This window comes from Peromyscus maniculatus, chromosome 3, assembly GCF_049852395.1.
Source record: "Peromyscus maniculatus bairdii isolate BWxNUB_F1_BW_parent chromosome 3, HU_Pman_BW_mat_3.1, whole genome shotgun sequence".
Classification (NCBI taxonomy): domain Eukaryota; kingdom Metazoa; phylum Chordata; class Mammalia; order Rodentia; family Cricetidae; genus Peromyscus; species Peromyscus maniculatus.
This window is the reverse complement of record NC_134854.1, coordinates 18276322-18292879: the sequence shown is the minus strand read 5'-3', so window position 1 is coordinate 18292879 and position 16558 is coordinate 18276322. Positions and strand designations below refer to the sequence as shown.

The following is a 16558-nucleotide window of genomic DNA, read 5'->3' as shown; positions in this document are numbered from 1 at the left end:
AATGATTGGCCAGTAGCCAGGCAGAGTATAGGTGGGATAAGCAGGCAAGGAGAATTCCGGGAAGAGGAAGACTGAGTTAGAAGATGCCAGCCTGCCGCCCAGGAAGCAGCATGCAATGACACTCAGGTAAAGCACAGAACATGTGGCAACATATAGATTAACAAAAATTGGCTGAATTTAAATGTAAGAGCTAGTCAGTTGTAGGCCTGAGCTAATGGCCAAGAAGTTTTAATTACTATAAGCTTCTGAGTGATTATTTTATAAGGGGCTGCAAGGTCCGCGGGGCTGGGCAGGACCAGAGAAAACACAGCCACATGTCATGAAGCACCAGTGCTGCCCAGGGATAGCCTGGGCTGCATCCTATGTTCCAGCTATTATTTGTGCTGTGTTCTCCTTGGTGATCATGTGTTTTGGTACCTTTGGCCCTGCTTTGATGGCCATTCTCTTTGGTTTCCCACATTCACTATTCATGTGCTCTCGCTGTTCTAGGGACCTTCTCCATCCATCTCATAACCTAAACTTCAGATCCTTCTCAGAGACACTACCCTTTGTCATAGCCTCACTTCTGATTATTAATAAGCCAGTATTTCTAAACATATATTTTACATGATGTTTTAAAAAAATGTTTGTGTCTCTTTGTTTGAAGAAAAGTGGATAGGTTCAAGTGATTGAAATTGTACAAATATATTTAAATTTCAGTTTTCCACATTAAGACTAAGGGTTTGATTTTAGTTAATACTTTTATAAGGCTGATTAATTTGGATATCAGTATTTCAATAGAATTATAAATGGAATACTAATATGTATGTAGTGTGATTGACAACTCTGCATAAAAACTATAGGAATTCTGCTCCCTTAGAGATGGGATTTTATTTTGCTAAAGGTCTCATTCTATGAGTGAATTTATATCTTCTCATCTGTGGAACATTTGTTTAATGATGCAAAGACGTGCTGCATTCTTTTATGTTGCATTTGTTAACTCTGGGAAGCTGTGCTACTTTGCCTGTCTAAAACATCTGATTGGTTTAAAAAAGAGCTGAACAGCCAATAGCAAAGCAGGAGAAAGGGTAAGTGGGGCACCAGGCAAAGAGAATAAATATGAGGAGAAATCTAGGAAGAGAGATCTAGGACTAAGAAAAGGAGGAGGACATCAGGGTCCAGCTACCCAGCCACCCAGCCAGACACAGAATAAGAAGCAAGGAAAAAATATACAGAAATACAGAAAGGTAAAAGCCCAGAGACAAAAAGTAGATGGGATAATTTAAGTTAAGAAAAGCTGGCTAGAAATAAGCCAAGCTAAGGCCTGGCATTTATAAGTAAGAATAAGTCTCCACGTGTATTTATTTGGGAGATGGATGGTGGTCCCCGCAAAGGGTAAAGAGTAAAAACAACCAACTACAAAGAAACCCTGTCTCAAATAATAATAAAAAAAAAAAAGACCCATGTTATTCAAGTGGTATTTCTAGAAGGAGTAAAGTGAAATGGCCATTTTATTTACTTATTAAGAATCTAACCCATGGCCTTGTCTATGCTAAGCACATTCTCTTACTAAGCTACAAACCCCATCCCCTAAATTGACAATGAGGTGATATGCCTTACTATTATGTGAAAGCCTATAAATTTTTGGATAAACTTTATGTACTTTCTAATTCTAACATTGTATCTTGAGAATTCTTTTCCTTCCCATGTTTTCTTTAAATATCAGTTAACCGTTTATTGAGAAAACATGTGTTGAATTCTTTTCTATGCTAGGTCTTAAGATGGATGTGGGAAAATAAAGACACATAATATACACTTGCCTTCTTCTAAAAGCTCACAAGACAGTGTCCATAATTTTAAGCAAGATGTAAACATGTTTGACATAGCAAGAATGAAAGGCAGATGCTCCTAAATTGGCTCTGCAGACTGGGGACTGGAACACACAGCTGCTTCCTGCAGAGGAGCCGTCATTTGCATACCTTGGGGCCAGGCTGTCCTCTCCCAGGCAGTCCTTCTGGACCTCTTGTTCCTGGAAGCCCAGCTTCTCCCTGGAGGAAAGGACACAAATGCCTCAGCTGGTTCCTGGAGCACAGGACGCAGAACCCACCCACAAAACACGCCAGACCTTCGTTATCATCTCAAAATTAAAGTGGAAGCTTATCAATGACTAAATTAACATTAAACTCCTCTTTAACCAGAGCAGCTGAAATACCACAAAGAGCTCCGGTCTCCCAATTTCCAAAGCCCTAAGCTCTCTTTCCTAGGCTCTTCACTCACGTTGAGTAGGTTTTTTGGGCTTGTTTTTTGTTTGTTTTCAACAAGAAAGACATTCCACCTCGCCATCTGCTATTTTTCAGTAGTTTTGTTGAAAACCGAGTGCTTCAGAGGTCAACAGAAAATAGTTCAGTGCATCTTTACAACAGCCTAACTTCCTAGATGCAGCTACAGACTCTCTCTTTTGGAGGAAGAGAGGTGTTTTTGTTTGATATTAAACTGATGTGGTTTCTAGAACTCTTTGAAGAAAGCCAAAGTGCCAAGGCCAAAATACCAGCCATGACAAAGAGTGTGTGGGGCACCACGACAGCCATGGAACCAGGCTCTTTCTGGGGTCAATGAAAAGAACGTTTGTTCTCAAAGATGCTGTCTGCCCTGGGTAGTTTAACCCCGGATCCTGGAAGACCGAACTGCTCCTGTGGTCCCACAGTTTAGACACTGACACTATGAAAACGATAAGATCACCTTCTTTCCAGAGGCTCCATCTTCCCCGGGTACTCCAGGCTGTCCCGGGAGCCCCACTGCACCTGGCTCCCCCTGGTGGATAAACAGATATTTTATTTCAGTGAAGTGTCCTTACTGCGAACCTCCATTTTGTGGTATTTGGACATATCTTACAATACTGAGAAAAGCCTCTGGGCAAAGAAATGTGATTAGCAACTAAACTTCACAACTTTGGGCAAGTAACCTGATCTCTCTACTTTTGATTCTTTTGCCATGGGTTGAGTGAGCTTAGTTGGAAATAGGGCCTTTATAGAAATAACCAAGTTAAGACGAGGTTATTAAGGTGAGTCCTAATTCAGTGTGACTGGAGTCATGATAAAAGAGAGGATAAGGCCCTGTGAAAACAAGCAGAAACCCCTGAGACAACAGAGGCAAACACAGAAGAGGAGCGTGCAGCCACAGACAAGGAGTGCCAGGACTGACGGGCACGGTGGCAGCTGGGCCAGGAAGGATTCTTCCCTATAGAGTTTGCTGAAAGCACGGCTGTAGATATCTTGATTTCAGACTTAGAGACTCCAGAATTATGAGATTTCCGGTTTTTCAGGACTCAGTGTATGGCATTGTCACACCAGCTCTATGAAACTGCTACAAAAGGGAACTGCACAGCGTGGTTCTGACCTCATCCAGCTCTAATGCAGTAATTCCCTTGCTTTCCAGGTGATTTGTGATGAGCAATAACTCCTTTAAGCCATTCACTAAAGCACACACACTGCTTTCAAATGCTATGGTAGTATTCTTACTGCAAAAAAAAAAAGTGTTGAACTAATTCAAAGTCAACCAACCTGCAAAGCTAGTGAGGGGCAGAAATCACAGTAAACCTAAGTCTGACTAGAAGTACATGACAAAAATGAGAAACAGAAAAAACTCAAACACAAAGCAGGCCCACTCATAACATTAAAAGGGGATATTTCTAAAATTAATGATAAATGAGTAGCAGGAATGATTAGTATGTTAAAAGAAATGATGTCATGAGTAATATTAGAAAGGGAAGTTGATATGAACTAGTACACAGTACAGAGTTTTGAAAAGCATTTAAAATTCAGTGAAAATTTCAAACAAGGACACTGCAACTCCTCTATACACATGTTGCACATGTATACACACACACACACACACACACACACACACTCATACACACATAAATAAGAACCTTTTTTAGGAAAAGAAAAGCATTAACAAATGCATAATTTTCAAGAACTTTATTAAAAGGTCGAGCTTAGTAAAGCAATGCTGTTAGCAGAGGGATCTAGTGATTTAAAGCCTCTGGATCAGTGGTTCTCAACTTGAGGGTCGTGACCCCACAGGGGTTGCATATCAGATATTCTGCATATTAGATATTTGCATTACGATCCATAACAGTAGCAAAATTACAGTTATAAGGTAGCAAGGAAATTTTAAGGTTGGGGTCAGCACAGTATGAGGAACTGTACTAAAGGGTCCCAGCATTAGGAAGGCTGGGAACCACTGCTCTGGATTCTTCACTTCCTAAGACAGCGAAGCTCTATTGACTTCCTAGCCAAGCCAACACTAAACTTTCAAATCTTTGAAGAACAGGGTCTCTATCTTACAAAAGATTTCAAAACAAAACAGAAACAGAAAGAGGCAAAAACCACCCATTTTGATTTAAATTAGCCAGTTCACTCCTAGACATTGACTCAAGAAAAGGGAAAACAGGTGTCCAAAGACACCTCAATAAATGTCTCTAATTTGTAACATCAAAAGCATGGAAACAGCCAACATCACCACCAGGAAAAGGGATAAGTGAATTGTGCTATCCCTGTACAATGGGAGGCTTTTCAGCAACAGAAACAACTATTCACACATTCTGCAAAGTGTGTATCTAGATAAATTCTTCTGTGTGGGCAGAAAAAGCAATCCGTGGTGGAGCAGGTCGTTGGAAACACATCAGTATGTAGAAATTAGCGGGACAGAAGGACAGTGTTGCAGAGGATGCATGGTGGCCCTGATGAGCAATGGATGCCTGTATTATCATGGTTGTGAGAGGGTTTCAAGACCATTCATACGCCAAAATCTATCAAAGTGTATTTACTAAGCATGTTTATTTATTACATGCTAACAACACTATGAATAATAAAATAATATTATTTTAAAAGGCCACGACGTCCTCGATAAAAGATTAATCAATTGAAGCATCCTTAAAAAGTAAATACCATGAGAAGTTGAGTTTAACCTAAAAAAAAAATAAAATGTAAGAATGGTTCAACATTGATATCAGATAAACAGAGTAACAACTATTTCAGTAGCAATAGAACTTCACTAAAATTCATTACTTATTTATAACAAATAAGGCAAAACTGGTAAAAATTGAAATACAAGAGAGTATCATTGACCTAAGAGAGTACTTCAAAAACTTATAACAAGTATCATATAATTGTGTTTCTTTTCAGACAGTATGACTTCATATAAAAGAGTATGAAGCACTCCATGGGAAATAGTAAGTGAGTTCACAGGGTGACTATGGGTAAAAGTCAGCATACCAAAGTGGAAACAGAGCAAGTGATTGACCAATAGGCCCGCAGTAGCCAATCAGAAGTTGTTGGAAAGAGAACAATTCATACTGACAAATTTTCTTTGGGGAGCCTGAAAATGACCTTAAGCAAAAGTATGAGATAGAAGATCTTTATAGAAAAAAATGAAAATATTTTCCTGAAAAGTTAGAAAGCCTTACTCTGTGGTTGGAAGAACTCAATAGCTAATCTGTAGATTCAACGAGATAGTTTATTAAATTTGATAATTCTAAAATGTGTTAGAATCACCAATAAGCAAGAAAGATAATAAGAATATTTTTCTTGTCACATGATGGGATGTTTTTTCCCTTTGAGGAAGGTTCTTATGTATCCCAGGTTGGCCTCTAACTTGCTGCCTAGCCTCAGGGATGACCTTGAACATCTGATTCTCTTGCCTCTACCTCTTGAGTGCTGGGATTGCTGATGTGCACTACTACACAAACTTATACAGTACTGGGAACTGAATCTAGGGCTTTGCATATGTGTTAAACCCACAGGGCGAAAATAAAATCACTACCATGATTTTGAGTCAAATTTGAAGCCAGTTTTAATTAAATACTGGCCAGGATGATGAACTCTGGCCAGATCCATTCCTGGGTTCCCAGAAAATGGCAAGTTACATTTTGCAGACACTTAAAAAGGCAACCCCATAAGGCCATCATATTTCCCATCAGGTCCAATCAGGAACAAGTTTATGTCCTGACATACTTCCTACCTGCTTACCTCCCACCTGTATTCATCCAATAGGAGCAAGTATACATCTAGACATATTTCCTGCCCACCTACCTCTGCTTCCCACATACATGTGATCAATCACATCAAGTGTAATAGGGTTAAACAAATTTGTTTATGGGAGTGAAAACATGTAACTTGTTATCTCCCATAAACAATAGCTTCCAGCATCTCAGGAAGTACCTGTCCTTGGACAAGTGGCTTGCAGGTTAGAGACATTTTTGTTTCATGGATCTCTTAAGCACAACAATTAGAACTTAAAACATTGGTTCTCACACATGTGAGGCAAGCACTCTACCAACTGAGCTATATCCCTGGTGACATGATGTATTTTAGATCTGGATGAATCAAGACGGGAAGGTAATAGTGCAGAGAAATATGAACAGATATGGGGACAGAATAGAGATCTAAGTGCTGATTCCTTTGGATATATGCATGTAAGCTGAATCAAGGCATGGGTTGCATTGCAAACCAGTATGGCAAAATGATGTTCTCAACAGCTCGAACAGTCACATTAACAATATGGGAGGGGGCTAGATTCCTCATACTGATGCCCCACACAAAGCTAAAGCGCAGTGGATAAGAAGATTAGGTTAAAGTAAAGCAAAGCGGCCGGGCGGTGGTGGAGCACGCCTTTAATCCCAGCACTCGGGAGGCAGAGCCAGGCAGATCTCGGTGAGTTCGAGGCCAGCCTGGACTACAGAGTGAGATCCAGGAAAGGTGCAAAGCTACACAGAGAAACCCTGTCTCGAAAAACCAAAAAAAAAAAAAACAAAAAAAAAAAAAAGTAAAGCAAAACATAAAATTTTCAGAAAATGACATGAGAATATTTTCATGACTTTAAGATGTTTTAAAATAAGATTTTAAAAGTACAAGGCATAAAATGTGAGAAACACACCAAAATGCCAAAGGATAAATACTGGTTGCAACCTAGGAGAAGAAACTGGTAACTCAGCCAACCAAAGCTTGACATCCAGATGTATGAAGGACTCTAACGATAACAACCTAAAAAAAAGTACTGAGCATCCTTAGGAACCTACAAAGAGAAAAGATGGAGGTCCACTGAATGCATGAAAATGCTGTTTTAGTTTGCAGAGAATTAGAATTAAAAGGATGAAGCATATTTTTGCATATTTCCTATTGTTCCAGTTAAGACAAGGCTACAGTGTGAGCAAGAAGTGAAACGGCAGTCCCCATGAGACAGGGCCCCTGCCCGTGTGCTCTGTGACCTCACAGTGCCACCTCCACCTCTGTCCGCTTCCTACAAGTCAGGCAAACTTGTAGTCCGGCATTTACAAAAGGAAATGTGACATGTTATGGCAGGAACATGGGCAAAAGTCAGACAAGAGAAGAAGCACTTTAAATACCAGAACAAGAAGGGAGTAAACACAGAATGAGATACTCTCCTACAGCGAAGCATTTTACTTTTACGTGAGAGAAACGTCAGATTAACTGGAAAAACTGGGATTTAAACCTTGACAGTCTAACTGATGATCCTTAACATACTATGGACTGTCTTTCTAAATTGACATGTAAATTTTACTTTACATGAGTATACTTGTATACTTATATATGCATCATATTTAGCACTTAGCATAGTATGTATTGTATCAAAGCCATGCATGAATGACAGTTCTATCACTTTATTAATATACCATTATATTTTGTGGTATATGTATATTCTTGTTAAGCTTACATCTGACGTATTTATTCTTCTGGTACCCAAATGTTGACAAGAACCTTGGCAGTGACAGCCAAATAATGGTGAAGTGTAAAACTCAGCGTGGCTCACTAGGGTCTACATACCTTCAGGGTGAGCAACAGAACCTAGGACGGTCAGAGCAAGTATTAATTTATCCCTTCAGCAATATTTAAAAGCCCACCATGTTGTCAAAACTGGATCCAATAACAAATGAAATGAACAAGGTCCCTTGCCCCCAGGGAAGTATGAGTTTTATAGCAACCCTGTCCAATAGAAACACCAAGAAAACTAAGAAATAATAATTACAGTTTTCCTCTTAGCACATTTTAAAGTTAACAGAAACAAGCTATGTATATGGCATATGCATGCTTTTTCTTGCACTTGGAGGTGAAAGAAACCTTACATTGCGTTATGTAAATTGCCTAGTTGCATCTTAGCAGTTAACTCAACTCACCTTTGGTCCCTGAATTCCAATTCCCATTGGTCCTCTAGGGCCTGTGGGTCCCATCTGGCCTACTTCTCCCTGAGAAGGAAAGAATGTTTGAATATTAAAGCACAACAAAACTTATACATTTTCGTCTTTGATCTCCTCACAGCTTTTGTATATCAACAAAGTGAGATGACTTTATGTACCTAATTCACACACATACACACACACACACACACACACACACACACACACACACACACAGTAGTAGTTACATATGAAACCCCTTCAGTTACGTGGAGTTTTATTGTAAGTTTGACTTAAACTATAGGCCATGTGGTGTACACCTTGAAAAGATAGACAAGTTACCTTGTATAACAGTTAAACAGACACATAGAAAGCCCCACTGATCTCTGACCAAGAGCAACAACAAAATCAGAGAACAACCCAAACTCTCAGTGATGCACCCCAAATAAAACAGGGGCCCATTGGAGCACACACGTGTAATCTCAATACTAGGGAGGCAGAGGCAGGGGGATCCTAAGTTAGAGACTCACCTGGTCTATACAGAAAGAGCTTGTCTTCCCCACACCCCAAAAGACAAATAAGTGAATAAACAAACAAACAAATAAGGATAGAACTGATGTTTTTCTTCTTGTATGTGTGCTCCAAGGTGAGCAAGGATTTTTTGAGAAGTATCTTATTTATTTACAACAATGAATAGTAATCCTTGAAGCAGTGTGGAAGGCAGCTGATTATGTAATAACTGCCTCTCCCGAAGCTGTCTCCATCTTTTTAGATGCTGGAAGTTGAAGCCGCTGTGGGAACGCTGATGAGACTGCAAGCTCACCAACCCAGAGAGGCTTGACTGTATTGATGTCTACCTGCACTGCTAAAATAGGGTCTCCATAATTAACAATAAAAACAAGATATAAAAAAGATTATGCAAGTAAAAGCATTTTAAACCAAGAAGAATATGTATTATACCTTCTAAGTCATTAATAAAATCAGTATCACTTGGCATTAGAATGTTCTGATTTTTAAGTTAATTCCATCTCTTCTCTTGCAAAGTCATTGAACTTCAATCTAAACAACAATTATACCATAAATGTATTAAACTTCTCTGTCATTCAGAAAGTTACCTTGGAACCAGGTGAGCCTTGTCCTGGCGGTCCTTGTGGACCAGGTGGACCAATTGGACCTTGAATCCCCTTTAGAATAAAAGTTTTAAATGTTATTAGTGAAATTGAAATGTTTGGAGGACAGCCTTGTATCTTCTGAAGTGAACATATAGCTCCTCATTACAAATTGCTGACACCACACCACCTATTGACGGGACCACTGGAAGCATCCACTCAAAACCCCATTGTTTAAATTCCAATGCATCCACTCAAACCCCATTGTTTAAATTCCAATGCATATCCTTTCCTTCTATGATAATTAGAGAAATTTCAGTTGGCCCACATAAATACCTAGAATAAATCTCATGCTTCCAGCGAACACCTTTAATTCCAGCATGTACTTGGGAGGCAACAAGAAGCCAATCTCTAAGAGTTTGAGGACAGCCTGGTCTATATAGTGAATTCCAGACCAACCAATGCTATATAGCAAAACTCATGCTTCCTCATCCCTAGTAGAGTCAGGTGTAAGTATGTGGACTAGATTCTGGCTATTAGAATGTGGATAGAGTGAGGTATGTAAGTTCTCATTCAGTCTAGAGCAGTGGTTCTCACCCTTCCTAATGCTGTAGCTCTAATACAGTTCCTCATGTTGCGGTGACCCCCAGCCATAAAATTATTTTCATTGCTTCTTCATGACTGTAATTTTGCTGCATACATCATAATGTAATGTGATCATAATGTAAACATTTGTGTTTCCTATGGTCTAAGGCGACCCCTGTGAAAGGGTCATTCAACTCCCAAAGGGGTCACCATCCACAGGTTGAAAACCTGTTGTAAAGGAAGAACTACTCGTGGGTCTTTTCTTCTTCCTGTGGACAAGCCATGTAGTAGTCTTATACCATGTGGATGAAGAAAGTTCCCAGGGAGACAGGCTAACAAGAATGGAGACACCTGGCCCCTTGACGACGCTGATGAACACAGCCTCTGCCCAGCTTGCAATTTTCAAGGTCAAAAGGAAAATTCCATAGTGCTAAACCAATCCACATCTCTTGTCACGTGCACAGAAACGTATTTCCTAGTCGGATGCAGGGACATGTTAAAGATGTGACCTGGACTCTAACAGGCCAGCTGACATACATCAAAATGAAACATGTTTAAATACATAATTCCTTGTTGCACTGTAGGTAAAATGAGGTAGAGGAACAGAGGACTCACAAACTACTTTTCTGGAGAAAGTTATCTAGATTACAAGGAGTTTTCTTTGTAGGAAACGAACGAGAAGGGGCTTGGTTGAGACTTTCTTTACTCTGACCTAGAAGGAGGATTTCAGAGAAGCCACTTTGATTTTTCTTTGGGGGACACAGGGCACTGTTTTCTGACTCATGCCTGAGTAATCTAAAATGGCCTGTAGTAGCCCAAAGGGGCCAGACGGGGACTATCCTGTGTACCCAGAGTTTGTCAGAGCAAAGTTGCGTGAGAGCTTCCTGTCAGTAAAATCATGCCAAGTAGGGGGCAAGGGTGGCCTGGCACGATTTTGAATCTTGCCCAAGAGACTGGGAGGGGCACTAGGGCTGCAGCCGGAAGAATGGCGTCCTGAAAGACGCGACTGAGAGAGATGCAGCCGGGGATCCTAGCAGGACTGAGCAAAGGGATCGACCAGAGGTCAGCGCACGTCTCCCAAACCCTGATGCCCGAAGCCATGCATCACAGAACCAATCAAGAAAGAACGTTCATGTTCTTCTGCCCAGTCTCTCTCTGCCCAGGAGAAAAGAGAGCTCCTCCGCCCCTCCAGTGTGTCCCAGATAATGAAGATTAAGAGAAAGTTAATAGTAACCAGAGAAGTTTTATTTGTTTGATACAAAATGAAGCCCAGTATTTGCAACATGCAGCGGCCCTACAACTTTAGCTGTCTAAAGGAGATCCAAAGTCTGTGCTAGGCTGGAAATTTCAGTCAGTGGCAGGAAAGAGAAGATGTGGTCCCCACTGGGGTATCAAGATAAAAACATTAAAATCATGCTTGTTTGCATCCCATCAACTGTAACCGTAGAAATGTTTATATGATACATTATTAATTTATACTTATATAATGCAAAAAAAAAGACATCTCTTTTGCTAGTTAGATAATACAGCTGCTTGTTTATTTTTAAAATATAAATATTGGGGCTAGAGAGTAGGTTCAGTGACCAAAAGAGTAGGTTCAGTGACCAAAAGCACTTGCTACTCTTATAGAATATTGAAGTTCACAGTACCCACATGGCAGCCACAATTAACTATAACTCCAGTTCTAGGGAATCTGATGCCTTCTTCCAGCCTCCACAAGTAATAGGCATGCACATAGTGAACATGCATACATGCAGGCAGATGCTCGTACATATAAAATAAAAATAAATACATTTTAAAATAAAATACAAATATTCTTTTTTCTCTGGTTGATGAGACTGAGCAGTCCACACAATTTAGGGGAGCCACAGTGGTTCTAAGAAGGAACTTCTCTAACATTATAGCTGTCCACAGTATTATTGAATGGACAAGGAACAAAATACCACTGCATGTACATAGTGCATGTGTGCCTACGTATCCTTGTTGAGTTACTAATATTCCATTTTACTCTGTGAAATATTTACTCTGTGACCATATGAGGTAGTCGAGTCTATAAATTGAAATCTGCAGATCATTTGAAGGACATTGTCTACAGGTTGTTGAGAAACAGATTTTCCTCAGAAGTATATGAGAGGAGAAATACATTTCTATCAGGAATCAACACAGGAAGAAGCGATGAGCACAAGAACATGCCAGATGGAAGTGAAGAACAGAATTTAATGATTGCATTAAGCAGAGAGTAAGTGTAAGTAGCACTTATGCTATTTCTCACAAAAGAATAAATAAATTAATTCTTTGCACAGAAAATTTACAAACATTTCCACTCATTCTCCTGCGCGTTAAGGGTCATCCCTGTAAAGACATTTTACCTTTAAGTTTTTGTTTTTCTTTTGTAACAAAGAAAGGGCATATAAAATCCAAAGAAATTGTTTTAAAAAATTTAACTAAAAAAATAACAATCTCCTTTAAGAACCAGCATAAAAGGGAACAGGAAGCCAGGAAGCCACAGGTGGGAGGTGCAGAATCCACAGACCATCTGGACAGACTGGTCTGTCTTTGAACCTCATTGTCAGTCCCAGATTAGTATCTCAGCCCCAACAAACCACAAAACCCAGGATATGACAGAGCTGCCAGGATCCTGGGACCAGAAGGCAGCCCTGCAGGACCCAGCAGACAAACCATGGGTCTTGAGAGTCAACCTGGGATCATCAGTAGTCAGAATACCCAGCTCTGATTATTACCTCCACACCTATTTACAGATTGACCTTGATGTTTTCTGCACCTTAATCCTTCTAACATATTAGACTGGGAACTCTGCCAAGGGTGAGGAAGTGGGAAAAGGAATATTAATCAACCTTACTATTGCTTGGGATAACAAATATGTACTAATAATGATAAAAAGCATTCTTAGGAATGAACTCAGCATTTCAGGCCAGCAATGAGATTTGGAATTACCTCACTTTCAAACCTTTTTCTTCCATCATCACTCTAGGTCAAGGAAGTACTATTCATTCTCCAGGCAACATAATAATTCAAACTGTAGCCATCAATTTTAATCAGCTGAGCTAGTCACTTTCTAACCAGGGCGATGAATCTGTGTTTGCTGGTGGCTTTGATTAAATGAGACCATACGGCTAAAGGCAGAGAGTGAACCATAGTAGATAGTGCTGTTCGGATCATTTATATTGGATGGTTTTCTAGCTTCCCTGAGTATCAGAAGATTTTAAAAGCAGTTCCAGCTCTGAGCATATAGACATCCTTCCTTTCTTCTGACCACAAGAGACCCCATGTCCTTTACAAACAAATCCCATCATGTTCTGCTTCTTTTGGGGAAGGATGCCTTTAAGTTAACTAGTCAGCCCTGATTCCAGTAATTAAGTCCCAATGCTATGCTTAGATAGGAGAATGGTAAAGGGATGTGAAACACTCCTCTGATGGTACTGGAGCTGAAAATACAGTTACTTCAAAGAGGAAAATACATATAAGCCAGCAGGTAAGAAAATACTTCTCTCCCAAGGAGGACTACACATATAAAATATTATACCAGAATACCTACCTATTAATAATGTGTTAATATAGGAATTGAAAGCTCTAAAATTATAATCTCCTCATGACACAATTTTATCCTTTCCTGCATTATTCTGAACTAACACTCCACTGGAATTCAATTGCCAAATGAGCACAGACATGCTCGCAGGCCTGATCCTCCCTGAACACAAGGACTGGGATGAAATGTCTGTATCAAGAAAGAGGAAGCAAGAACCACTTACCTGCTCACCTTGACTTCCGATGCCAGGAATACCCACTGGTCCCTGGGGTCCTACAGGTCCCAAATCCCCCTGTCAAAATATGAGTAGACAAAACATGATTCACCCATGCCTTGCTAATTTGGAATTGACCTAGATTAAAATCTATCTTTATACTTTTAACACATTCAACATGAAAAATCAAATCCTCTATTTCCTTTCAATAATTTATAGTCCAATGTACCAAAATAATTAGTGGTGTATCCACTGTTTTATCTAAAGTAGTTATCTTTAATGAAATTTTTACTATTTATTGTAGTTTTGGAGATGATAACATAATTACATCATTTCCCCCTCTACTCTGCCCAGCAACCCCCCATATAACCGCCCTCTTTGCTCTTTTTTAAATTCATGACCTCTGTTTTCATTAATTGTTATTATACATAAACATGTGTATATATAAATATTCCTAAATATATAAGAATGATCTAGAATTTGTACCAGTTTACATTTAGCAGCTACTTTTCTCAAAACTCAAGCTATATAGTTATTATAAAGACACAAACATTTCCTTACGGAACACAGCTATTAATTAAAAGTATAAAATTAATAAAGTATGAGAAAAATAAATCAGAGAAAAGTATTTCTAAATTTTTCAGATAACATGTCAAAAATTAAGACATGCAAAGAAACAAAAGGAAAGAACCCAAACTTCTCCAAGAAAACAACGTAGAAATTACCAGTGAGGGCAGATTGGTGGTGTGCCCTCACTAGTAACTTGTACTTTAATCCTACCACTCAGAAAGCTGAGGCAGGTGGATCTCTGTGAGTCAGATATCAGTTAAGTCTACATAGCAAGTTCTTAGCCAGACAGGGCTACATAGTGAGACCCTGTCTCAAAAAAAAAAAAAAAATGAATGTTCATGAGAGAGCACTTGGGTCCTAGGTTGCTTATGAAGTAGGGCTAACAGAATTTGCTGCTTATTGGGAAGCACCCAGGAATTCTCCATGGTTTTTGAAGGAAGAGAGTTACCACTTACTGAGAAAGAGAAGCCACAGAAACAAGGCTGGAGGTGGAGGGATACCTGGAGCTCTGTACCAAACTTGTTCAATTTGAGAAGCCTAAAACTGACATTTAAGTGAAGACACTAAGTGTGAGAGAGCGGGACTAGGGATCTCAGTTTGAGGGCCCTCAAAGTAATTACAGTAGTGAATGCCATGCCTGGGTAACTTTACCAAAAAACTGAGGTCAGAGGCAAGTCCTTCTAGAACTCCAGGCTTTAGAGGTTAGAGAAATGGAACGGCAAGGTGGAATAAGAGTATCCAGAGAGGCCAAGAAAAGGACGGCTTCAAAGGAGGAGGGGTCAGTAAATACCACAGTTAGGTCAAATGCACCTATTGAGAAATGTGCCACTGAGCAGCATGGACAAATATGCCTTGTGTTTGTTTTAATGGCAATTATATTTAGACTACACCAGAGAGAGCCAATGTTTTCTGACAGAGTACTTGAGATTGGATTTAAGGCCTGATTCATGTGAGGCAAGCTCTTTATTATTGAGACAGACACCCAACTTTCTTTTTACCTTTTATTTTGATATAAGAGCTCTTGATGCTGTTTTTGACCTTGAACTTACTCTGTGGTCCAGTCTTGAATCTGTGATTCCCCTACCTAAGCCTCCAGAGTAGCTGGAATTACAGGCCTCTACCTCTAGACCCAGTTAACAAACCTTTTCTTAAAAGGTTGAATAATGAATTTTTTGACTTGACAGCCAATGTAAGGTCTGCTTTGTAACTGAAGGTGCTGCTTTAGCAGTGTGTAAACAGCCTCAGGGGAAAATGACCAGGTGTGCCTTGTGCCAGTGACATTTGGTTCAAAAAGATAGGCAGGCAACTGTAGTGGGTAGCCATTCCAGCTTGGATCTGGAAGTCTGGGTCTCGGGTCTCCAGACGCCTCCCTTGGCCCCGCCTCATAGGCGTGACAGTTGCCAGAATCTCAATGGGGGTTGGAACTTCCAGATCCAAGCTGGAATGTCTACCCATTACATCTCCCCCTTTTTGTCTAAATAAGAAGACTAGATAGTTGTAATTTCCTCAGTTATGATAAAAGATAAGTTAGATATAAAACCTTAAACTCACAAATATAAGATAGATAGGACATCTTCTTTAATATTGTAACTGTAATTCTTGCTTGATAATTGTTTTGTTATATGTAATTTTACTATGTTAAAGTTAAAACCTTCCTTTTTAAAAAAAAGAAGAAAAGGGGAAGTGCTGTAGATATTGCTCTATATAAATAAAACACTGATGGTCAGTGACCAGGCAGGAAGTAGAGGAGGGACAAGGAGAGAGGAGAATTGGGAAAACAGGAAGAAGGGGGAGAGACACTACAGCCACCGCCAGGACAAGCAACATGTAAAGATGCCAGTAAGCCACCAGCCACGTGGCAAGGTATAGATTTATAGAAATGGGTTAATTTAAGATAAAAGAACAGTTAGCAAGAAGCCTGCCATGGCCATACAGTTTATAAGTAATATAAGCGTCTGAGTGATTATTTTATACATGGATTGTGGGACTGTGGGGCTTGGTGGAACCTGGAGAGAAGCCCTCCAGCAACAGGCAACTTGGATGGAATCGTTATTTATGAACAAAATCACATAATTGGATTAGATTTTATATAAATTAAAATATGTTAAACTTGTGTCAAGACATGCCCTAGAATAAAAATGTGTCCAGTTTTGATTCAGAGAAAGACTATCCTGACTCAGAACTTGATCCCTTAGTCCCCAGGGGCTCTGTACTCAGTAGGTGTCATGCCTTGTCTAGTTCAATCATCTTTAAAACTCCTTTCTGTATCTCCACTTCCCAGATGACCTTCAAAACTGGCAAGATGACAGTAGTTAGTATCAATTCTGCTGATTCCAGAATCCAATTCAAAACCAATAATC

General features: G+C 39.7%; 1 protein-coding gene across 1 annotated transcript in view; it reads right to left on the bottom strand.

Moving 5' to 3' along the window:
• The window catches only part of Col28a1 (collagen type XXVIII alpha 1 chain), a 164635-nt gene that overhangs the window by 88779 nt on the left and 59298 nt on the right, over positions 1–16558 (bottom strand). Inside the window, exons 16-20 of the mRNA XM_006986901.4 lie at positions 13638–13706; positions 9289–9357; positions 8174–8242; positions 2719–2790; positions 1959–2027 (exon numbers count right to left, since the gene is read on the bottom strand). Coding sequence (XP_006986963.1) covers positions 1959–2027; positions 2719–2790; positions 8174–8242; positions 9289–9357; positions 13638–13706 — 348 coding nt within the window. The remainder of the gene's footprint in view (positions 1–1958; positions 2028–2718; positions 2791–8173; positions 8243–9288; positions 9358–13637; positions 13707–16558) is intronic.